This window comes from Haplochromis burtoni, unplaced genomic scaffold (assembly GCF_018398535.1).
Source record: "Haplochromis burtoni strain Fernald_Lab_line unplaced genomic scaffold, NCSU_Asbu1 Contig_208, whole genome shotgun sequence".
Classification (NCBI taxonomy): domain Eukaryota; kingdom Metazoa; phylum Chordata; class Actinopteri; order Cichliformes; family Cichlidae; genus Haplochromis; species Haplochromis burtoni.
The window spans coordinates 870777-895542 of record NW_024582569.1 but is presented as its reverse complement, the minus strand read 5'-3'; the positions used below and the strand labels follow the sequence as shown (position 1 = coordinate 895542).

The 24766-nt window shown below is 40.1% G+C and overlaps 1 protein-coding gene across 22 annotated transcripts in view; it reads left to right on the top strand.

Annotated features, from left to right (window-relative positions):
* Window positions 1–24766, top strand: part of adgrb2 (adhesion G protein-coupled receptor B2) — a 252436-nt gene that overhangs the window by 127739 nt on the left and 99931 nt on the right. For 21 of the 22 annotated variants that reach the window (XR_006055069.1, XR_006055070.1, XR_006055071.1 and 18 more), the window contains exons 5-13: window positions 2647–2808; window positions 9553–9717; window positions 10101–10265; window positions 11560–11661; window positions 17404–17510; window positions 19877–20071; window positions 20558–20626; window positions 21121–21229; window positions 22494–22640. Coding sequence is in view for 19 of the 22 variants with exons in the window: in XM_014338041.2 (XP_014193527.1) it covers window positions 2647–2808; window positions 9553–9717; window positions 10101–10265; window positions 11560–11661; window positions 17404–17510; window positions 19877–20071; window positions 20558–20626; window positions 21121–21229; window positions 22494–22640 (1221 nt within the window). In the remaining 3 variants the exon portion in view is untranslated. The remainder of the gene's footprint in view (window positions 1–2646; window positions 2809–9552; window positions 9718–10100; window positions 10266–11559; window positions 11662–17403; window positions 17511–19876; window positions 20072–20557; window positions 20627–21120; window positions 21230–22493; window positions 22641–24766) is intronic. The other variant, XM_014338046.2, reaches the window with a different exon arrangement.

Genomic DNA, 24766 nt, shown 5'->3' with positions numbered 1-24766 from the left:
CAGTTGGTTCACCAAAGCCTCATCAGAAATGAAACATGTTAAAGATGTTCATGTATTAGCTCATGTACTAATAAACTGTGACTGGAAAGTGCAGCGCATTGTGCTGTGCATTATGAATGAATGACTGCTGGTCCAAAATTTACCACAACCATTTTAGTGAGACTTAAAATCTAAAATAACAAAACCATAAATTATCCATTTTATTCTGCTTATCTGAATTTGGGCCGTGGGAGTAGCAGCCTAGGCAACGAAGCCCAGACGTCCCTTTTGCCACCTCCTCAGGCTACTTGGGGGAAACACAGAGGAATTAGATGTAATCTCTCCAGCAGGTCTACCCCGTGTCCTCCTCCCGGTAGGACATGCCAGTTTAGAACACCTTACCCAAGAGGCACCCACCTGAGCTGGCTCTCTTCGATGTGGAAAAGCAGCAGCTCAACTCTGAGCCCCTCTTGAATGAGTGAACTTCTCTCCTCATTGCTAAAGGAAAGCCCATCCACCCCTCGGAGAAAGCTAATTTCCACCGCTTTTATCTGCAGTCTTGTTCTTTCGTCTTTAAAGAAAAATGATAGTGTCAACAACAAAGATCAGGCTGAGATTAGCAGATTTATGGGGTTCCTCAGCAATGATGCTTCATCTGGTGCCAGATGGCTACATAACATTTAGGGCATAATAATTTACGTACATTGGGCATCAATTTAAATTTAAAACATTTAAATTAAATGACTGCTATGTTAGGTACCGACTAGTGACAATAGCAATGATTAAGTCTAGTGGACTAGTCATGGACATCCCTACTGCTAACAATTGAATACATTGACATTAGGTTAATGTTTACATTAGACTATTTGATGTATTTAGCTTTACAATTTACTAAATGCCTCTGATGAGTGTGAAGATTATTCTCAGGTGTTTTTAAAGCTGTACAGAAGTACTCAGTTCGAATAACTGTTTGTGCTTTTTTGTTTTGTTTTTTATTTGTATACCAGCCCATTAGATAAGAGTTTCATAGCTACATAGCTAAAATACCGGAATGACTGTGTGTGTAATTTTCAGGCATCAAGTTTCTTCATCACAATTTTTTTTAAGTTGCCTCTTGGACCAGGATTGGCTTGTAGTGCTTGTAACTACTTGTAATGTCACAAATCCTGCTCATGGGTACTCCCTTTAAACTCTGATATTTGGTGAGCATGAATAAACTTTCAAAGATAAATTGCAAAGCAGACTTTCAATGTCAGCTCTGCACATACATCATTCATTACATCGAAGCTCCAACATCCAAGAGAAGTAATATTTACCAGAACCCAGTCATGCAACTTGTCAACAAGGACCACTAATGAGCTTACTTTAAAAAGAACATGTCATTAAATTTGCAGCAAGAGAAGCACAAATGCTTACCAATGCTCTTTCCCGCTCATGTATCGTATATGTATTTTATAGGGCAGCTTAAAGACATAGTAACACCATGGTTTTTTTCTTCTAAATTTAAGAACTATTAACAGCTTTCCATATCTCTCATACTTTTTAATACCACCATCTTCTCCCTCCCTCTCTCTCAGCCTTCTACTCTTCCTCTAAGCCATCGTTCACAGACGAGGCTTAATTATTTATCGGCATGATTTATTTAGCTTTGCTCAACACAGGACCAGCAATCTTCATCCTGCTGTCTCCAACTTTCTTGTCCTCCCTTCTCTGTCCCTCCCCTCCTCATCTCCTGCTTTCCATCTCTCTCCAGCATCGGTTCCTCTCTCTTTCTTCTGGCTCTTTCAACACAGTTTAATCTCCTCTCACTGAACATTTCAAAATAACCTCATTTTCTTGGACTCATTTCCTACTTCGTATTCACCCAAACTTTGTGAGTCTCCAATCGTCTTTGCGTGTTCTTTCAATTTTTCTTATCATCTCCCACGTTTTTCATGTTCACCTGTTCTTATTCTCTTCCTTTTAATCAGGCCTGAAATTGATCTTTTCCTTCTTTGGAGCCTTCACTTTCTGTGTATTCTTTTTTTTCCCCATAATATCCATCATTCCATTATTATTCCCTCTAGTTTTAGGTGAGACATCTCGAAATGGTTTTAGTAATTAAATTTTGTGAATGTGTATGTGTGAAAGTGTGTGTCTTTTCTCTGACATGGCAGGTTCTAGGACTTTGGTCCAACTTCACTGTTTCTTTATTCTGTCTTTATTTATTTTGTTAAAATGCGCAATGGAGTGCAATAAAGAGAAAACATGAGGAAGGAAAAATGGGGATAAAAGAAAAGCTTTTTAATGCTTGGGTGACTAAACCTTTAGGAAAAAGCATACACCATTTATTTCCTTGTCTTGATTCGAGCTGCATGACTTCAAATACCAGTGTCCATTCCTAACTTTCATTTGTTCATATTAGTAACATGTAAGTGCTGTTTCATACTCAGTCTGTCTTTTCCTTTGTAATTGGGTGGGTTTCCTGGAGGTCATAAGGTCACCTCCTTTGTGTTTTTTCTTCTTCTTTTTTTAAAGGAATGTGCTCATCATTTAATCTCTCGTTTTTCTCATTCTCAAACCCTCCTGCCTGCAATGGGATGCTCCACTCCTTCTCCTTCCTTTCCTCTCTCAACCCTCATCCCCATGTCGTGTCTTTTTGTGCGTCATGTTTGTGGGTGTTCGCAGTGCATGGGCTGTGGGAGGAATGGTCGTCATGGAGTCTGTGCTCTGTGACCTGTGGGCGGGGCTCCAGGACACGAACCAGGAAGTGCATGGACGGCAGCGGGGCTGTAGCTTGTGGACGGCCTGAGGTTCAGACCAAACTCTGCAACATAGCAGTGTGTCCTGGTTAGTACCATCCCCATTAACATGATACACCAAGACTCTCTCTCTCTCTTGCTGTATTAAACTTGACATTTTTTGCCTCTTCAAAGTTGCAAAAGTAGAACATTACCACATCACTGTCATAGCTCCTGAATTTCCATCCACTTGCCTGCATAGTTCATGTTCGTCTAACTGACCAAATGTCTCTCTTCAATTAAAGCAAGCCAAAGTCTGCTTTGACATCATCAAAGCTTCTGAATGGGAACAAACTGTTCAACTGTGATAGCACTGTGGATTTGTGGAGGCAATGTGTTTGTATTAGTTAACCACTTTGATTCAAAGTAAAATATCTCAGCTACTCAAAATACCGAATGGATCTTTCTGGCATTTTGTGTCCTTGACTTTGGTGATTGTTTTTTTTTTCTTTGGAATCCCACCAAGCCTCGAGTGACAGTTGTGGTCTTGAATAAAACATCCTTACAAATCTTAAATGGAATATCCTGAAATTTGGTGCAGAAATTTATGTCACCCGCATTTACACAACTCAGAGTTTTTCAGAAGGCAGAGAGTACTTTGTGATGAAGTTCTGAAAGTTAATACGCTTCTCTCAGCATCAGTTGCTAAACTAACGCCCCTGTCCCACAGGTCTAGAGATTAGTATGTAACCATTTGGCAACCATCAGTGCATATTTAGGTTGCTGCACCAAATGCTTCCTTGGTGGTTGCTTTGGTTGCCAACAGGTTGATGCAATTGCTAGTAGTTTCTATCAAACATGCCAACTTGTCTGAAAACTATGGGTGACTGCTGCAATCTGCAAGTTAACAAAGCATCACAAAGAGGTTTATGATGCAGTACTCTACTTGTAACAAGCTGTCACGTGCCAACAGCTAGCAGCCACCAGCAATCACTTGTCAGCTAGTTGGGGATTTTTCCTAGAACTAGACATTACTAGGAGGGCAGTGCCAGTGGGTCTCTAGGCTTGTGCAAATGAGGCCTAACATGGTAAACAATTTAAAAGGTCTCAAAATGTCTTTGTTTGCATGCTAGCGTGCTGACCATCATGTTTTGCTCCTCTGAGCATCACAGTGACTGTGAGTATTAGTCTTGTTTTAACCAACACTTTTTCATAGAAATTCTGTTTGTAATTGAATTTATGTGTAATGCTGTCACAAAGTGAATTGTATTCAGTTTTGTTTTGAATGTACAGTTGTATTAAAGTCGACTGGAGGCGGTTGGATTGATATTTTAGTGGATTAATTTGATTGTCAATTAACATACTGAATGATTTGCACATTGCTAAAATACATTTTCACAGTTTCCCCTCAGTAGAGATTTCAGTTCTGTTTACGCCTGTGGTTATCCATGGGAATTAAGTCCACATTTCCTTTCAAACTTTCACTTATAGAACCGTAGACTAGAAGTCTGTGTTGGACCGGTGTGCTTCTTCCACGGCTGACTAAGTTTAGATCGTCGAACAACCCGACCGTGTAACTCTTCTATAATTGTCTCCAAAACTATCTATTAAAACTACACTTTGTCAAAAACAGTTAAGACAGCATTTCGGCCCCAGCTAATAGGGCTGTTAAGGATAATCTGGCACAGACTGTCCAGTAGAAACATCTTCATCGGGTTGCCAGTGGAGTGAAGTTGGATTCTCCAGCAACTGAAGCCCTATTGCAGCACGCTCTGAAAAAAATGGTGGGACAAGATAGGAGCAATAATTTCTGTAGCTTGTCACACTACAGGCTGTGCCTTTGCCAGTACCTTTGTCAACTGAGACATAAATATGTAAAAATAGGCTGTAGGTAAACTTTGGTTATGCATATTGTCTCTGTGCAGTTTTAATTTTCTATTCCAAGTGTCCCCTTTAGGGGAAAAAACACTTTGGAAACACCGACATTAAAAAGGAATATTAATTTCAGCGATTAAATTTGCTCTGGCTTTTTGTTTCAGACTTTAAATGGATTCTGTGTTGGAGTAAAGGAATTAATGGATACACAGACATTAAAACATAAGACAGTTTATAACAAAAATGCTGTCAGCTTTCTGAATAATAACCTTTTTCTTCCTGAATTAATTTCAGTCCAAGTGAGAGTGTGTTTGCTTAGTGTGTAATCACTCACAGCCTGAGCAATTATCACAGTGTAAGTGCTTTTTATTTAAGACTGCTAAGGCAAAGAATTCTATATCACTTTCCCCTGGACTTTGAATCCATATGCCTTTACATTTATGTGAGTGATGCTGGAGCCAGAACCTTTTTATTCCTGCATCCTAAACAATATTTTTGGATATTTACTTGTTTTTTTTCCTCTTTATTTTCAAAAGCAGAGGTTTTGCAAGGTTAATATTTAAATAAAACAAACTGTCCCCCTTGCCAGACAAAGAGGCTGCAAAGTTAAAAAGAAGGAACAGGGAGACATCGTAATCTAAAGTATGGCCTCCAGGATGTTTTGCCAAGCTGTTTTGGGAACAGTGATGGAAAGAGAGGGTTTGGGAGAAAGGGTGTCTTCCTGCGAGGCCTTAAGGAAATCTTTGTGTATGTGAATGTGAGAATCTATCACAACAGATTCAGCCTGCTTTTGGGAGTTCAAAGTCAATGGTCCTTTGAAATCATGAATACCAGCATAGGCCTTTTGGCACAAACAACCATGCATACAGAATAGAGCTTTGATGGATTGTATGTGTGTGTGTGTGTGTGTGTGTGTGTGTGTGTGTGTGTGTGTGTGGTGGGTGTGTGTGTGTGTGTGGGTGTTTGTGTGTGTGTGTGTGTTTGTGCGTGCGTGCATGCATGTCTGTGCACATGTGGGTGCATAGTTGTGTGTTTCCCTCGATAATTTGATCTCACTGCAAACCATATACTTAATCCTCACGCTATGTGCTGTTGCATGTCCTGTTGTGTTTATGCTACAGTATATTAAACCAATTTCTTACCTCTTCACAGTGGGTTGTCACTTAGGCAGTCACATGCTAAGCTAAGCTTACATATCAAACAAGTGCATACATATGTGGGCAGAACTGCAAATGTAAATGTGGCAGCTGTTGCATCATATGAAGACAATCAACGGGGTATTATTAAAGTCAGCAGACATTTTCATGGAAGTAATTCATTTGGTCATATCAGACCTTTTTGAGCAAACATCAAGTACTAAATAAAACCTGTGTAGGCAGAGAGCTGGCTGGAAATTGCCTTTAAGTTCTTTGACACCTCCTTTTCTTTTTCACAATGTTAACAGTTCAGTTCATAGCCAAACATATGCTGGGATTAATTGCTATGTCTTAATTATAGGCAAATTGATAGTTTCTCTCTTTGGCAAGAGCTCCCTCTTAACAGAGAGCTGCCATCCAGCTTTTTTAGTATCATTGCCGATAAGCTGATTGTGCTTTGTGTGTTAACACAATGCTGAGATATATACGATAGCAATCCTTACAAAGAAGTAACACTTCGACAGAAAGACATGGACAGTCTGAAAATGTGTTGGTGTTTGTGTCATTTTCTTTTTTTAAATGTTGTTTTAGAAATGAAACACTTCCATTAATCAGAGCAAATTCTAAAAACATCACATTTGCAATGCTTTTCTAGGTCACACTTTATTTCCTTTATGTCATCTCCGCGACACGATGCAGACCCACGCCCGTTGGAACACAGTACAAGTGTCGCCTGGCGTGATTGACCACTTTACCAAGGAGAGCTGGCAATGCCTTCTCACTTGGGATAGCCAGACAAATACATTTACAGCACTGTACTTCACTTTCTCTGCTGCTTAATGCCCCGGAGTGTAGAATGTGTGACTCAATATATCATTTCGAGCAAAGAGTTCTCACTTCGAATTGTAATTCGTGTAAATACAGAGACAGAAGAAGTCCATGCACAACAGATAGATATATCTACTTGTCCGCTGCAGTAGTTAAAAATACGTTTTCTGCCTATCAGATATTATAGAAGCTTTATACAGTGAGACATTTCTTTATATTTTGTTAGGAGAATGAGAAATATGTGGAGCAATTTATTGAAGCGTGTACAAAAATACATGGAACAAACAGAGTTTATAAAATTATAATGAGCTTGAAAGTCAGTATTTTGCATGGCCACCTTTATTATTCAGTAGAGTCTGAACTCTGTTAGCCAAGCGTTCTTGTAATTTCTTTAGGTAGCATCCAGGAATAGTCGATGGTGGTTCAAAATCTGACCATACTTTTCTGCTTTCCTAATTCCATCAGCTTTTTGTTTTTACAAGACCCCCAACATTACTGACTGTAATGCAGCCAAAACCCATGACAGAGTTGCCACTGTGTTTTAAACATGGTTATAGATAATCAGTGCTCCCATTTCTCCCCTCGTCCTAAGTTTATTGACAATGAACTAAACGGAACTTCATTCTATAAGACCACTGATTTTTAGTCCAGTTCTGCTGAAATTCAGTGTATCTCATTGAAAGCTTCTTGACACTTCTTATTTCATCCTCCACTTGTTTAGTTTCCTAATTTTTTTTAAGGACACGCTGCGCACCATACCGAGATATGTCTGTTAAGGTTCTCAATTATCCAGGTCATCATAGTCTCAGGAGCTTGTAATGTTCAAATAATTATAAAAAGTGGAGTTTACGCTGAAGCAGAGCGTAAGGTGTTCCAAGTGTTCCATTTCTTTCCAAGCTCCTTACACCATACCGAGATGTGTATGTTTTCATATAATGACTGAATCGCCCTGCTGGTGCAAAAATGTTATCTTTGGCATTTTTTATCGATTTTATGCTACTGTGACACACTACTAGTAAAAAAGTGACTAAAGATAGAATTTAAAAAAAGGTCTTTGTTAAGTTTTCTCTTAAACAAAAACTGGTTTAACCGTCTTGAGTTCGGAGCCTTCTTATTCTTGAATCGTTTATCGGCCCCTGTTAACTAATGCTCACCAAACAAACTCTTGAACTATAACGTATAATGTTTTACTAGAGCTGACTAAATCTGTCATTAAATATGATATATTTTAAAGCTACTTTTTCATTTTCTGTTTAGATCATTTTCTACATACTAATAAGCATTGGTACTAGAGTGCAGTTTAGTCAGAAGAGCTCTGAAAAAGCTATGCAGTGTACTTTCCCAAGGCTAAATGTGGTTCCTTGGGACCGTGTTTTATTCTGTATCCTTATGTAATCTGTAGGGAGTGAAACAGAGCTAAAAGAAAATATTAGATTTAGTTATGTGGCCAGAAACGCCACCTGAGTATGAATGCTAATGCGACTGTCTGTCTCCTGGATGTGTAAATACCGCCTTGTTTGATAGTGCGCACTCCTTATCTAATTTCTTAGCTGATAATGTCAGTTTAACCTTAACGGTTTATTTTAGTGTCCAAAATTGTCTCAAAAACCAATTAATGTGACAGTTTTAGCAGGCAGCAGTTAAATCATTACACATCATTAAGAATTCAAATTTGTGCAAAAGCACAGCTCAGGTCCTTCAATAATTCCAGCTGGAGGCAACACATTATTGTTTTACATAAGTGACACTGACGCCAACAAAAGGAGGCATTGATTTATTACTCCATTTCAATTATTATTTTTCAGGATTGTGTGTGCTTGCGTGAAAGAAGTGGTAAAGCATTTGTTTAGAAAATAGCAATTGACTATTCCGTGCAATTAAATGCGGCGTAAACCAAACAGAATTAATGTGACAGTGTAACAATAAAAACCTAGTTAAATTGGCTCTTTCATGCTGCTGCTGCTGCTGCTGCAGGTAAAACAAATGCCCAGATATTATCTGTTTAGGACAATTTAACTGCAGTAATAATACAGTTGAACACAACCTTTTGTTAAACAGCTAAAAACTAGCACATTGTCAGAGAAGATTTTGGCAGTTGCTTTTGTGATTGAAGTTTCTGAAATTGTAGCGCTTTGACAAGTGTCTCTGCGTTCAGAAACATAAAGGAACATGGCTACAGGCTAGTAATTGGGTCCTCTGTCAGTTCTTTTTCGTTTTATTACAAAGATTTCTAATCAAAAAAGTGTTTTATTTTTATTTTTTTTCTGCAACACAGATCTTCAAAGTTGAATCTATGGCTCTCTTTGAAGACGATGACGTGCCAAAAAAATCTTATCTGCTTGTTTGGGGTTTGGTTAATGTCATTTTATTGTATTTGAATATTTCATCTGACAACTCAATTACTCCCAAGCAACACTTCCTTTTCTAGCACCCATTAGAATGGACAGCAGGGGCTTTGATTATATCGATGCGTGTCGTCAGGCTTCGGTTAAGCTGTCCGACAGGCAGTACTTCATTGTGTTTGAATTATTATTATTTCTATCTGTTTCCGCACAAACACCAGTCAATAGGATTCTCTTTTTAATAATACTGTGGGTGAAAATCCAACCAAATGCACTTTGTGTGAACTCTTTTAAAACAAAGAGTGGAAGAAATTGCATTCAGCTTTTTTTTTGTTTTTTTTGTAACAGATTGAAATATTTAAAATCTCCATTAAAATGGGAGGTGCACTGTGTTTGTTTGTTGCTATTTATGGGAAGCCAAATAGCTTCTGTAATTTATTTGCTGTTCATCCTAACTCATTGTATATTCTATTCAGCGTGCTCACTTTATCTGCCTTGTCTTTTTCCTCCCTCTCTTCCTCTGTACCTTCCTTTCCACTGACAATCATTGTCTTTTTTTCCATCTCTTTTTTTTTTTTTTCATTTCTGATTCCTCTTTAAAAATCTTCATCCCTTCACCCTCATGCATGCTCCCGTGTCTCTTTATCTTCTCGGATCTGTCTCCCGCTCCAGTGGAGGGCCAGTGGTCAGACTGGGGGCCTTGGTCGAAATGCAGCGTGACTTGTGACACAGGGACCGAGCAGAGGCAGAGGCGCTGTAGCCCATCGGTGCACGGCTGGGCTGAATGCAAAGGCCCCCATCAGGAGAGCAGAGAATGCACCAACCCTTCGTGCTCCGGTAACACAAATTAGTATTCACAGTCACATGCTCTCAGATGGCATTATGCAAACACAGAACATGCATTATCTAAAGGCATCCACATGGTTGTTTTTCTGATTCATATTCCACACATGAGTAATTATTGGGTTGGGACCTAATTTGGCTTATGAGTCTGTTTCGACAGGGGCCCCAGAGAACAAAAATACTAGGGTGTTTAATGAGCCTGGGCCCGAGAATAGGCTTGTATTGACTTAATTTCTCACACTAATAAAAAAGCTTTAGACTTGTAAGTTAAATTTACTACTTCATTCATAACTGTCATTTCTTTTTCTTTTTTTTTTCTTTTGCAATGCATTCCGGTACTTCCATCTTCACTGGTGGTGCTCTTCCTCTTGCGCTAGGTGGAGGTAACTGGGGCAGCTGGAACCACTGGAGTCTCTGCAGCAAGACGTGTGACTCTGGATGGCAGCGGCGCATCAGGATGTGCGAGGGCACTGGATTGCAAGGCTACCCGTGTGATGGCTTAGGAGAGGAGGTCCGGTCGTGTAATGAGAAAAAGTGCCCTGGTCAGTAGCTTGAGTGTGCGTTACAGACAGAGGGCTTCAGTATAATCTGTATAACCTTTTCATGCCCTAGTTTTTGTATTTCACATTTTTCCTTTGTTTTTACGATGATTTCGTGGTATTTTTGAAGTTTAAAAGAGTGCGTGTGTGTGCCAAAATTGCACTTGCACACTACCTATCGAGCAGAATGGAAGCAATTCCAAGAGATTAACAGCATACCCAAAAGCTACCTTCGCACTTTTAGAGCTCTTCACATCCTTTTCTGTCCTTTGCCTGTCTTCATGTCAGTTCACATACCCGTCCGTCTTCACCTCTTCATTGATTTTGCATTTTTCCCTTGTATTGCCTTCTTTTTATCCTCTCTGTTTATCTGTGAGTTATTTGCTTTCTCCTTATATCTCTCCTGTTTAACATTTTTTTCAAAGCACTAATCTCCCTTACTCTTTGTCTCTCACTTGCTTTATTTCCTTCTATGTTTCTCTCCCCGGTGGAGGGCTGGATGTTCAATGGTCCGCTTGGTGCTATTTGTCAGTGTCAGCCATTGCAGGAAACACTGTGGTTTTTAATAAGTACGACTCCTGACTGAAGCTGTGCGTGTGTTTTGGTATATATACATATATATATATATATACACACATATATGTATGCAAGTATATTTTCAGTGCGTGTCACTTGTGTTAGCACTGAGACTTGACGAGTTGCAAATGATAAACTTTTGAGTGGAGCCTCCATCATGACCTCTTTGTTTTTAGTAGCTCTAAAGCTTTTTTTACACTAGACGAGGATCTTGTCTGTTGGCATTGCAGGGGGAACATCACACATTTTCTCCTTCTTCGCTCTTCGCTCTCCGTCCCTCTTCATCTCTCTGCATCTGCCTCTGCCAACCCTAGTGTGCCCCCTCGGAATATCTTCAGAGCACCCAGCTCCCCCTCCCCCTGCTTGTTTTTTCATCATGGTTATGAAAGAGAGGGAGGGGTGGAAAACAGATGAATAAAAAGAGGGGGTAAGATGAAGAGGGAATGAGATACTGTACTGAGGCAATGACACCGACAGAGAGCTCTGAGAATGTACAAGGGAATAAGATTGGGAGCTGCTGCAGGAGAACATTGATTTGAATCGTGTTTTTTTTGTGTGCTTTGCTTCTGTCTGTCTCCCTTTTTTTTTATTTCTTCTGGTTCGGCGTGTGTGTGCGTGCGAGTGCGTGTTTGTGCGCGTGGTTGTTTTTTTTTTCTGTTCTCCTACTAGGCTTGACTTCATTTCGCTTTTTTTTCTATGTGTTTCTCACCTTCTTCTATAGCGCCTCATGAGATATGCAAAGACGAGCATCTCCTCTCGATGTCATGGAAGAGAGCCTCAGCTGGAGAAACTGTCTACAACAAATGTCCAACGAATGCTACTGGTCAGTCACATTGCATGCTTTTAGCTAATAATGCACTCAGCTCAAAGAAGAAGAAATTTTGTGAAATTATGTCACAGCAACCAAAACAGTGAAAAAAGTTATTCAGTAAACTGAAATCCAAATATTATAAAACAAACAGGTTAAGATAAATGTTGCATAGAGATGAGGTGATAAAGATTTCACGTGTCTATCCTTGTGGCAGCAGAGCACCTCTTCATCAGGTGATGGAGGAATCCAGACAATGTGTTGCTTTAAACCAGATTAAAACAGAACAGTGACAATGTGGATATAATCCAAGAAAAAGCAATTCAGAAACACCTCCTTGCACCAACATGTGTGGGATTACACCACATTTCAATCATAACTGGAGCAATGCCCCCACGTTTCATCTCAGCTCAGAATAACATTCCTGTCCACCTAAAAAGTCCTGAAGTGAGGTACGGTCACGCTGTGGTGTGGGAAGTTTGAGTGTGGCACGTCAAGGGCTCAAATCAGATCGCCTCGGTTGTCCTCATTATTGCCCAATCACCAATGAAACCACTGTCATTTCCTCTGTAGCTTCACCAGGATTACATGGCTCAGTCCAGGCAGTAATACGAGCTGGTTAAGATTTGGGAGCTGTGCAACAGGCTGCCAAGCAGCATTGTGACAAGGGAAAAAAAAGCATATTGCAATCACAAGTGTCTTTACACAACTCAAGTACCAGAACTATTACAAAAATGTCCAAGTGAGAAGCTTAAAGAAATCTCCAGTAGGAGCAACAGAGGTTTGTTAGCATCACGAACATGTGGGCATGTTGTTTTTAGCAATGGTAAAGTTGCAGCAGAAGAACAGAGACTGGCTACTTAATGGAAAAAAAATCTCTGTGATGATTAACTTTGGAAGTTTGTGAGCCTCATGTACATACAGTAGCACTTCCTGATTAGGAAAGGCAGAGCTACAGTCAAAGCAATATCTGCTAAAGCTTATACTGTAACACAGGGCCTGCAACTCTCTATGCATGTGCTATGAGACATATACTTGTACCTTCTTTCTCAAGGTTGCTCACTGCCTGGAGAAATGTCATGGAAAAATAAGGAGAAACTTCAAAGTCAGCTTTTTGTGATTTAAAAAAAAAAACAAGAAAAAAAACAACGTGTATTTTTAGTCTTAACATCTGGTTTGTTCCAAATTCACCATCGTCACAGGTCTATAAGTCAAAATAGCTCATTCTCTTGATTGACCAGGTTTACACAGACCTGTTTGTGAGGCAGTTGTGTGCATGATGATGCAAAGTAAGGGGATTGGTAAGTCATATTTGATCTTTTTACAAATAAATACAGATGAGTTGTCACAAAACCATTATTAGACTAATAAAAAAGGGCTCATTTACAAAATAATTGTGGCTACAGTCAACCAAAGCGCCTTGAACGTCATCAGGACAGTTCTCCTCAACCAGATGTCAGCCTGAGTTCTGCCTGCGATCAGATCTGGCTTCACAGGATGGAGAGGCTAATACTGAGTCAGTTTAAGGCTTTGAATTTCAGCTTTGAGGTCTTCTTTATTGGAGACAAGTCTCTGATCTCCAATGTCATACCAGATATCCAGACTCTTTTCAGGGGTCAGAGCAGCATTTACGTTTTTCTCCTATAAGTCAGAAATAAAGAACATTCAACATCCCAAATGGATGGATGAGGCTCTGAGATACACCGCTAATAATCCTGGATCTGGTCCTCTCATTATTGGTAAAGCTTTCTGGAAGACATCTGACGTCTTTCTAGTCCAGGATTCATACAGCTCAAACATCTACTCCTTGACGTGCTCAGGGGGAAACCAATCCTCCATCAACACTGGGAGGAAGTGAATTGTCCTGCGTTATCTGTCATGTTTTTGATAAGGAGAATGTCGATGACGAGTGATGAATCTCCTGTGTTCCTCGTTTTTCTTTTCTGATCAGCTGCTTCTTTGCTTATATTGATGTTCCAGATTTTTCATCAAGCTGCTCTGGAGATGTGTCACAGCTTTGCAGGTGTTACAGAAGCAAGCTTTCTTCTGGTTCTTCAGAGTTACTGCACAAATGAGCACACACAGATTTAGCGGTTGTTGCTGGTCAAGCTGTGACGTGTTGCCCAGCTGGTTGAGCCACAGCTAGATGAGCAGAAAGAAAGGATCTTTGTACCAGCTCACTGCTGATGAAACTCTAGGGTTCAGCTCTCTCTAGGTTAAACGATTTGTCAGAATTCATGTTCTAGAAAAAATATCTGCAAACTTTGCAGTTCTTTGAAAGAGGTGCTCTTCAGTTAAATTGAGGTCAGTGTAGGCTTAAAGCAGCATTAAACAATGCAAAACCTAATGAAATGAGGCAGACCTAAAGTGGTTTGTACTTGGAGTGATTCTAAACAGAGGTATGAACCAGCTGGACAAAAGACCGAAGATTGTACCATCTCAGAAGTTTCTATAGTGTGATGTGATGTTTTGTACGCATGTTCATTCGATGTTTTTCTAGCCACGCTGACATGTCAAAGCACTTGAAACAGTGTACCAATCTTATCCATCAACAGAGCACTAAATACATAAAGTACAAGCCGTATATATGTACACTAATGAAACATCATAAATCACTTCATGCATACAAGTGTCTGTGAATCATGTGAATCAGAATATTATATTAATCCTTGAGGAAATTATTTAAATACAGACTTTAACATGGTTAAGGCAGACTTAAAGCTGAGTTATTTTACAGTGGCTTGCAAAAGTATTCGGCCCCCTTGAACTTTTCCACATTTTGTCACATTACAGCCACAAACATGAATCAATTTTATTGGAATTCCACGTGAAAGACCAACACAAAGTGGTGTACACGTGAGAAGTGGAACGAAAATCATACATGATTCCAAACATTTTTTACAAATAAATAACTGCAAAGTGGGGTGTGCGTAATTATTCAGCCCCCTTTGGTCTGAGTGCAGTCAGTTGCCCATAGACATTGCCTGATGAGTGCTAATGACTAAATAGAGTGCACCTGTGTGTAATCTAATGTCAGTACAAATACAGCTGCTCTGTGACGGCCTCAGAGGTTGTCTAAGAGAATATTGGGAGCAACAACACCATGAAGTCCAAAGAACACACAGACAGGTCAGGGATAAAGTTATTGAGAAATTTAAAGCAGCTTAGGCCAAAAAAAGATTTCCCAAGCCTTGAACGTCCCACGGAGCACTGTTCAAGCGATCATTCAGAAATGGAAGGAGTATGGCACAACTGTAAACCTACCAAGACAAGGCCGTCCACCTAAACTCACAGGCCGAACAAGGAGAGCGCTGATCAGAAATGCAGCCAAGAGGCCCATGGTGACTCTGGACGAGCTGCAGAGATCTACAGCTCAGGTGGGGGAATCTGTCCATAGGACAACTATTAGTCGTGCACTGCACAAAGTTGGCCTTTATGGAAGAGTGGCAAGAAGAAAGCCATTGTTAACAGAAAACCATAAGAAGTCCCGTTTGCAGTTTGCCACAAGCCATGTGGGGGACACAGCAAACATGTGGAAGAAGGTGCTCTGGTCAGATGAGACCAAAATGGAACTTTTTGGCCAAAATGCAAAACGCTATGTGTGGCGGAAAACTAACACTGCACATCACTCTGAACACACCATCCCCACTGTCAAATATGGTGGTGGCAGCATCATGCTCTGGGGGTGCTTCTCTTCAGCAGGGACAGGGAAGCTGGTCAGAGTTGATGGGAAGATGGATGGAGCCAAATACAGGGCAATCTTGGAAGAAAACCTCTTGGAGTCTGCAAAAGACTTGAGACTGGGGCGGAGGTTCACCTTCCAGCAGGACAACGACCCTAAACATAAAGCCAGGGCAACAATGGAATGGTTTAAAACAAAACATATCCATGTGTTAGAATGGCCCAGTCAAAGTCCAGATCTAAATCCAATCGAGAATCTGTGGCAAGATCTGAAAACTGCTGTTCACAAACGCTGTCCATCTAATCTGACTGAGCTGGAGCTGTTTTGCAAAGAAGAATGGGCAAAGATTTCAGTCTCTAGATGTGCAAAGCTGGTAGAGACAGACCCTAAAAGACTGGCAGCTGTAATTGCAGCAAAAGGTGGTTCTACAAAGTATTGACTCAGGGGGCTGAATAATTACGCACACCCCACTTTGCAGTTATTTATTTGTAAAAAATGTTTGGAATCATGTATGATTTTCGTTCCACTTCTCACGTGTACACCACTTTGTGTTGGTCTTTCACGTGGAATTCCAATAAAATTGATTCATGTTTGTGGCTGTAATGTGACAAAATGTGGAAAAGTTCAAGGGGGCCGAATACTTTTACAAGCCACTGCCTTCCTTATTCAATATAAGAGAAAAGAGGACATTTGAAAGGAGTAATATGTACTATAGTATAACTAAAAAGTTGGATCTTTTTTCATTATTAAATACTAAGTGGGACAGCTGGACTATTTAAAGGACTAGTTCACATGAATAAATTAAAGTTGGCTATATTCCTAAAAATCCACTGCAGTTGACGCCGATCCCATAAACTCCAGCTGATAGACAGCATAGTAGTTTGGAAGATTATTAACATTAGATGACATGAACGTAACAATGTGTATGTAGCTGAATATGTCCAACAAAAGCCCAAGAGAGGAACAAGTTGTGCTCTTGTGATTTGTTTGGTTAGTTATTCAGTTGCAAACCAGTGAGCTTTTAACTTCAACAGGCCTTTAGTGCAGACAAAGGAACAGTTGACTGTCAGGTGTCAAGTATCTGGCAAATTCACTGCAACAGAATGACAATCATATGAAAAAGATGGTAAAATAGACAAGATTATAGGCTAATCAGAATAAATTGCTCTGCTTGCATCCCTATGTTTGAAATAAATTTGCTCTAATGGGTGTACTTATGCCTCAGCAATAATAAATGCCATTGCTCTTTTGAGTTTTGATAGAAAGAGGCAGTCGTAACATTTTTAACACATACGTTATCCAGCAAGTTCCTTTAATTTATACAGCACTCATGTCTCATTTGAATGCAGTCAAACCATATCACTGTTATTTCAGTCTAAACTGAGAGTTGCCCGATTGTTGCCAAAGAGGAGTATAAACTTTGACACGTGCAAGTCGAGTGCAGGTGTGGTTCGAGAGGTCTGCTGCATAAAGACATTTTTCCACATCTTTTTAGGGACGGCAAAACATGTCTGAACGAGCCTTAATTAAATATAATAGTCTTATTTAAGATCAAATTAACATTCTTTAACTTATCTCAGTTACCATGGCAATGACAAAAAAAGAGGGCGTAAAGAACTTGTTTATATTTATTTTTCAAAAGGTACTTTGGCAGCTTTCACTAGTTTGCCTTGTGCCTGCCAGCCTAAAATCACCAGAAGGTGTAAATTGCCAAATACTGCTACAAACAAAATATTTTGTAGTTTTTACAATCCTGCATAATATTTCACTCCAGCACATGAATAGATGTGACCTTGGGTTTTAGCTTTTTCATTAGTAGCAAAATTATGCATTCTGATATTTCCGTATAGCTATTAAAATACATTGAGCAGACGCCCTCTGTATTACTCCTGTCCGTGTGATGAATTGGCCTACTTCTCGGCGTCAGAATACAAATAACATATTTATGTGTTTTGTGGCCATATTGGTTTTTGGAAGTTTGAAAAAGCATACCATATTCAGAGTGTGGTGTAGATAATGTTTGGTGTTTGTTGCATTCTGTATTAACTACGTGCATCTCTCTCACCTCTTTCTAGGATCTGCTAGTCGTCGTTGTATGCTGGACAATAATGGAGTTGCTTTCTGGGGTCCTCCGAGCTTCGCCAGATGCGTCTCACTTGAATATAGATATTTACATTTATCTGTAAGTAATGTCAAATGAGTACAATAAAACAAACAATTGATAAAAAAATAATTATGATGGACAAGAGAAAAAAAAGCTAAAAAGATGTACCAATTTAAGCCAGTTACAGTGCATCCGGAAAGTATTCAAAGCACTTTGTCATGTTACAGCCTTATTCCAGACTGGATTACATTCATTTTTTCACTTCAAAATTCTGCACAATTCCCCATAATGACAAAGTGAAAAAATTCTGCTTGAATTTTTTTGGAAATTCACTAAAACAAAAGTAGCAAAAGTTCAGAAGTATTCACAGACTTTTTCTTACACTCAAAACTGAGTATCCTGTTTCCACTGATCATCTGTTAAATGTTTCTGCAACTTGACTGGAGTCCATCTGTGGTAAATTCAGTTGATTGGACATGATTTGGCCCTGCGACAGACTGGCGACCTGTCCAGGGTGTACCCCGCCTCTCGCCCTATGACAGCTGGGATAGGCTCCAGCGCCCCCCACAACCCTGAAAAGGATGAGCGGAAGCGAATGGATGGATGGACATGATTTGAAAAGGCCCACACGTGTCTGTATAACGTCCCATAGTTGACAGTGCATGTCAGTGCATGCTCTGGTCTGATAAACAAAGATTGAAAGCGTCACATCTGGAGAAAACCAGGCACTGCTCATCACCACGTCAATAACATCCCTACAGTGAAGCATGGTGGTGGTGGCATGCTGTGGGGATGTTTTTCAGCACCAGGAACAGAAAGGGTAAATGGACTGGTTCTTATATAGTGCTTTTCTTCTCTTCTGAGCACTCAAAGCGCTTTATACAACTTTGTGCATTCACCCATTCACACCCATTCGCACAAGCACATTTTTCCTAGGTGCTTTTTAACTGACATTCACCCACATTCATACTCCGATGGATGCATGGGAGAGCAATTTGGGGTTAGTATCTTGTCCAAGGATATTTGGCATGCAGACTAGGGGAAGCCAGGAATCGAACCACCAACAGCAGTAGATGACTGATCAGTAGATGACTGCTCTACCGCCTGAGCTACAGCCACCCATGGAGGTGGCTGTAGCTCAGGAGGGTAGAGGGAAAGCAATCTACAGAGACGTTCAACAGCACTCTGGACCTCAGACTTGAGCGAAGGTTCATCTTCCAACAGGACAGCACACAGCTAAGATAACAGCCAAAGCCTGGACTTGAACCCAACTGAACATCTCTGAAGATGTGTGCCGATGCTCCCCATCCAACCTGATGGAACTTGAGAGGTTCTGCAATGAATGGTGTGCCAGGCTTGTAGCACCATACTCTAAAAGACTTAAAGCTGTAATTATTAAGTATTGGTAAAAGGGTACGAATACTTATGTTATATTTTAGTTTGTTATTTCTAATAAATTTGCAAGAGTTTCAAGCAAACCTTTTTTCACTTTGGCATTATGGGGTATTGTGTGTAGAATTTTAAGGGACAAAATGAATTTAATGCAATAATGCTGTAATATGACAAAATGTGGAACAAGTGAAGCGCTGTGAATACTTTCCAGATGCACTCGAGTTGCTTCATCTGCTTAGTGAAACATGTTTTTCAAGTTCTTCTCTATCTGTTCTTCTCTTTTGTTTTTGTTTTTATCTCTAATGTACCTCTCTTCAACTACCCTAAAAAAAAGTTTTCTCAAAATTGCAGAGTGTTTTTACCCAAGACTCGCTGCTATCTCTAATTAGCTTTTCCAGAGCTTTGTGCTCACACTTATCAATTAATGAAGAGAGCTAATGAATGTGTTCATCAGCGAAACTGTTTTCCTGCTCCGTGAACTTCAACCTTTTCCATCTCCTCGATGATGGCGGAAGGAGATGGGGGTCAGGGATCGTGCATGACAGAGCTGATTGCACTGTTAGCTTCTGTTCCAACCTTTCATTAATACCAGGAGTCAGTAATTAATTTTCTGTGATTGCTGTGATGTTCTGTTCCCCCAGCTTCTTTCTCTTCCTCCCTCACTCTCTTTCACTTTGCCTCACACGCACAGACTATCTTTTTGTATCTCTTTCTCTGAAGTGATGAGATCCAGTTTCTGTCTGAAAGTGCTGCAAGGCTTCGATTTGCTTGCCTATTTTAAGCACAAGCAAACACACACACACACACACATACACAAAAAAAGACAAAAATCCAACCATGTACATATATACTCCCGTCTTGAAATATCCCCGTCGGCTCATATCCAAAACATTCCTGTGATTTCTTTGTCAAAAACACAATCTCGGGTGTGCTATTTCTGTTTTTCTGCTACGTAGTTTGAGTAACACCATGTGCAACAGCAAAGGGTTTACCTGTAATCACGAGACAGGATAAAACACTTCTAAAAATCTCCTTTTTTTAATGCATTTTAGTTACGAGAGCATCTCGCGAAGGGTCAGAGGACCCTGGCTGGGGAGGGCATGTCTCAGATCGTACGGAGTCTCCTGGAGCTCTTGCAGAGAAGGAGCTACTACAGTGGCGACCTTCTCTTTTCCACGGAGATCCTGCGAAATGTGACGGACACCTTCAAAAGAGCAACCTACATCCCAGCTCCCGACGACGTGCAGGTAGGAAAAACGTCTCGGCATTCGCCCGGAGCCTTCTAAAGTCACCAACCATGACATAAATACATAAATAAATAAATAAATCTCACACAAACACACACACACAGTCACTTACAACAAAATTTATTCCATCCGCAGCTTCACTTTCTACTGCACAGGGTGTGCATAACAATTAACTACAGCTGCACAGTTGCTATGGCCTCACAGGGCGGATTTTTTTTTTAGCAGCATTTTTCTTTTTCCAGTGCCTGTAAGCGAGCAAAATGTTCCCGTCTCAGTCGATCATTTCACAGACGTTATTATTTATGACTTACAATATGCCTGTGTACAGCAAATGAATGAACCAGACATGACTGAGAATAAGAGGCAGTATTGCTGCAGTGCTAACCACAGCAAGGTTATCAGTAGTTATTTGATATCCAGGAAATAACTGCCTGATGGTCTGGCTTCAACAACTGAGCACATCCTTTTTTATTTCTTTTTATCTAGAAATTCTTCCAGATTGTCAGCCACATGTTGGACATTGAAAATTTAGAAAAATGGGAGGACGCTCACCAGGTAAGGCTCTGCATTTATGTGAATGTCTGGTACTTTATGTCCTCGTGTGCGCTTCTGTGCACCTCCTTATCATCACAACTGACTGTCTGCATCACCAAGTGTCATAAATAGATCTTTTTGTAAATGTTTATGTGTGGTGATGGAAAATGGGTTTGATTCTACCTATTATTAATGTTTCTTTGAGTTTTAAAAATGCACAATATCCTGTGCGTCTTTGTGCAAGCTTTGTATGGGACCCAATGTGGTACCCCTGCAGCAAATTGTGTTTGCTTGCCATCTGGATATAATAATTTTAAGAAAAAAAGCCAAATATAATATTATAAACCATGTGATTAGGATTTACAGCCCAGGAACACATTCGGTAGTTGAGGTAATGCAGTGAGTAAAAAGGTATCAGTGGTTGAGACGTGTCTCATAGAAGATGGTTGGCTGTGGGTTATAATTGCACTTATGACATCCTTCCGTTCATCTTTCTATCATCGTGCTGTCCACAGATCGCTCCCGGTGCTGCTTTGCTGATGAGGATATTGGAAGATTTCATTCACCTCATTGGAGAGGCCCAGAAGCCTTTTCAGAGTTTTCTAGTGGTTACCAACAACCTCAGTAAGGCCCACTCATTGCTGTCAGATCACACGGCTTCACAGGAGCAGATGAAAGATTTTTTGTACACAAACATCCGGACGACTTACAGTACTGCACAAAAGTCTTGAGCGGCTTAACATATATAGTTGATGAATCAAGCAGAGGTCCAGATGTATCTCTCAGGTCCTGTGTCAGGTCTTTGCTGGATTTTTTTTTCTTATTTTTGAAGGACATGACTTTCAGATACTGGTAATTTTTTCTGTAGATAGTTTTTACCCCTGATTTTGACATTCATACCATAGGTGCATCTACTAAAATTCTCAGATGAGTTTGGATCCCAGTGACCTCAAGGTGAATTTCAGACGTGAACTTTTCTGGCAATCACCTATGATTGTTGTTTCTAAAAATTCCAATAATTCAGAATTTAACTACATATGACCAGCACATCAACTTTCAAAGATATTTATATATATTTTGTGAAATTGCTTTTATAGTTTTTTAGATTTATACTAGAGGAGCATCTACTGGGAAGCTGAGGGGTAGCATTGGTGGCTGCCAGTATTTTTAGGCCAGTCGGTTCTTCTTTTGTAGTCCACTTACCCAGTTAGGACACTTGGCACTTCATCCTGAGAAATGGCAAGCATTTGGTAGATAGGTTTTTTGGGAATCACCTTGCTGGTTGTAAAAGTGCTATTTTATTAAAGTCAAACTGTATTATTGCTGCCATTTTTCATAGATTTGGCTACAGAAATTGGAACAAATGATGAGCTGCTGGTAGCAAAGTGCCTAAAGAATTTAAAATGGGTTCTCTTTTATGTGTAGACACAACTCTGGTTCATTTCTTGAGTTAGATACTCTTTTTATTTTTGAATGATGGTCAGTGTTAAGTGGTTTAACAGACAAAAAATAAGTGTTCCTCTATATATGCTCAGGTAAAAGGACCGAGCTGAAAATGAGTATTTCAAGAAATTCTTGCTCTGTAGAAGCAAAATGGCTCAAGACATCTGCACAGTAATGTATTTCATCATAGTTAGAATTCAGTTGGGAGGGTTTTATTTGTACTATGCATGATCGATGATTTAGATTTTTTTGTATCCAAGTATTGCTTTCAATCTGTAAACACATGACCAGCACGTCGATTTTTAACAGTGTATTTTTTTGTGAAGTTTTCTTTATTGTTTTTGTCAGATTTTTGTCTTTTAACCAGCACTCTTTGTTTATTTTTCCAGTGTCATGCCTAAGTGAGTTTTCATGTGGGTTTTGTTTTCATTTGTCGTTTGTCCAGTGGTAACCATTCAGAGAGAACCAGTGTCAGCAGTTTCCAGCGATATCAACTTCCCCATGAAGGGCCGAAGGGGCATGAAGGACTGGGCCCGAACAGCGGAAGATAAGCTCTACATCCCGAAAGAGGTTTTCACCATCCCACCTGAAGGTAAGAAAAAAAGGAAATGTGGTTTGTCTACTGACCAGGGTTGATCTAATCTTTTAGGTTGCCAGTTTCAGCTCATAAACACAAGATCATATGTATTTCTTTGTTTGGCTTTTTTCTATAAAAAAGATGGGAAACACAAGGTTAGGAAGGCTTTCATAGTCTATTCTTAACTATAAAGTACATACGTTGTAGTTGTAATTCTTGCTCACTCTCTTAAATCTTTGATATATGAAAAGAACCAACTCATGGTTTCATAATCTAAGGTCAGATCAGCTTGGCAAGTAGAGGTTCCCCCGTGTGAATTCTCATACTCAGAGATGTTTCTCACTGAAGCAGAAGGTTTCTCAGGGGCGTTAAAGGGTAGTGCTGAGAAGGATTTGGACTGTAAAGAGGCCCTAGAGGGCTTCTCAAGAAGATGCCAGTCTTTCATCTGTGAAGAAGTGTGTTGCTTCCCCCTGAGAGCATTGAGTCTCATACAATTTTCAAAATCCATTCACTTTGAGCAGCACAAGAATGTTGACTGCGTTTAGTCGAGGCTACATTTTTTTTTCGTGCAGTTTCAAGCAAACACAAATGGCGAGAGTTAAAAAAGGAGGAGAAACTACATAGATGATCCCAGAATGGGATGGAAGCTAAATTTGTAAAGGAGAAAGAAAAATGATGTTAAATAGTAATGGTTTGAAGTAGAAATGAGAAATACAGAGGCAGATGCTATCCTCTACGAACAAAGGCAAAGGTCGCTTCCCACAGGAAATTACACTGGCAGACTTTCAGTCAGGCATCCCCGTCCCCTACCTAAATTAAAGTTCAGAGAGACTGCAGGCCAAGAGAGCAGAGCTTCCTCTGACCTCTGACTTGCACTGATGGCACAAACTCCCTTTGATTGGCGCTCAAGATATCCTGTATACTAACCTCAGGGCACGTCACCTCTGATGCTTTATTGTGCTAATTCTAAACCACCTAGCATCCAGCCTTCTACAAGCCTATTATTAAGCGCATTTTTATGGAACAGTGAATTCAGATATCTCAACGGTTGAACAGCAGGTTTTAAGCTGGATCGGTTTAACGCCTTTGCTTTTCAAAGTTTTCGCCTTGCTTGCTCTCCGTGTTGTGTTTTTAGAACTTACTTTCCTTACTTTATGCCCTTTTTCCTCCAATCCTGTTCTTCTTTCTTGTCCATTATCCTTATTGTTTGTCGTGTTGAATGTTTTGTCTCTTGCAGGGCTTATTGTGCCATAAAAGTGACCAGCTGCATTACAGTTACGCTGTGATATTCAGGACATGCAATTGGCATTTTAGCATACACTATTTGGTAAATTGTTTCATCCAAACCGCATATAGCTTTATGAGTTAGGACATTATTAGTACTCTTTGCCCTGTGGGAACTCTGCCACTTCCCATTGGCAGTTCATGAGTTGAGGTCCTCAGTTGATTGCTATCGGTTTGTTTGGTTCATTTACCCTGTAATGAGAGCCTATCTCAGATGGACAGCTTAAACATGCTCATAAAGCCCTATTGGCACCGTTGTGTCTGTAAGTGCGCACGCCAGCGCACGCACGCAGAGCCAATAGATAGGTTCATGAATCGCTTCAGTGGGCAGAGGCTGGGACTGTTCTTCACTGATTTTCGAGGTGACAAACTTCCACTCTCTGTCTCTCTCTCTCCACTGTCTCTTATTCTCTTGCCATCGTACGAACAGGCAGCGCACTCTGTCTCGCAGCCATGTACACACATCGATCCAAACATACAAGTCAGCAATGGCTTCATATTTCAAATACACCATTGGTGGTTCATGCTCATGGTTATGAGTTGTTAACTTTTAACTCAACAGCCACCTCCTTTGCTGTTTTGCTTCTCATGATTCTCCCTTTCAGTGTGTGAGATGGAGCTGGAAATTCAGTGATTCATTGAGCATCAATTGGGGCTGACGCCTGAGTTGTTAACCTGAGTTGACATCTTCAGAAACACACTTCCACACTCTCTTAAAGACTGTGATATGTTAGGAAATGTTTAGTTTATTTAAAAAAGTATACCTGTATTTCTCATAAATGCAGGCATCTTTACTCTTTACTGCGAACTGTACTCGCACCACCTCTTTTGTAGATATAATAACAAGTGGTCACACA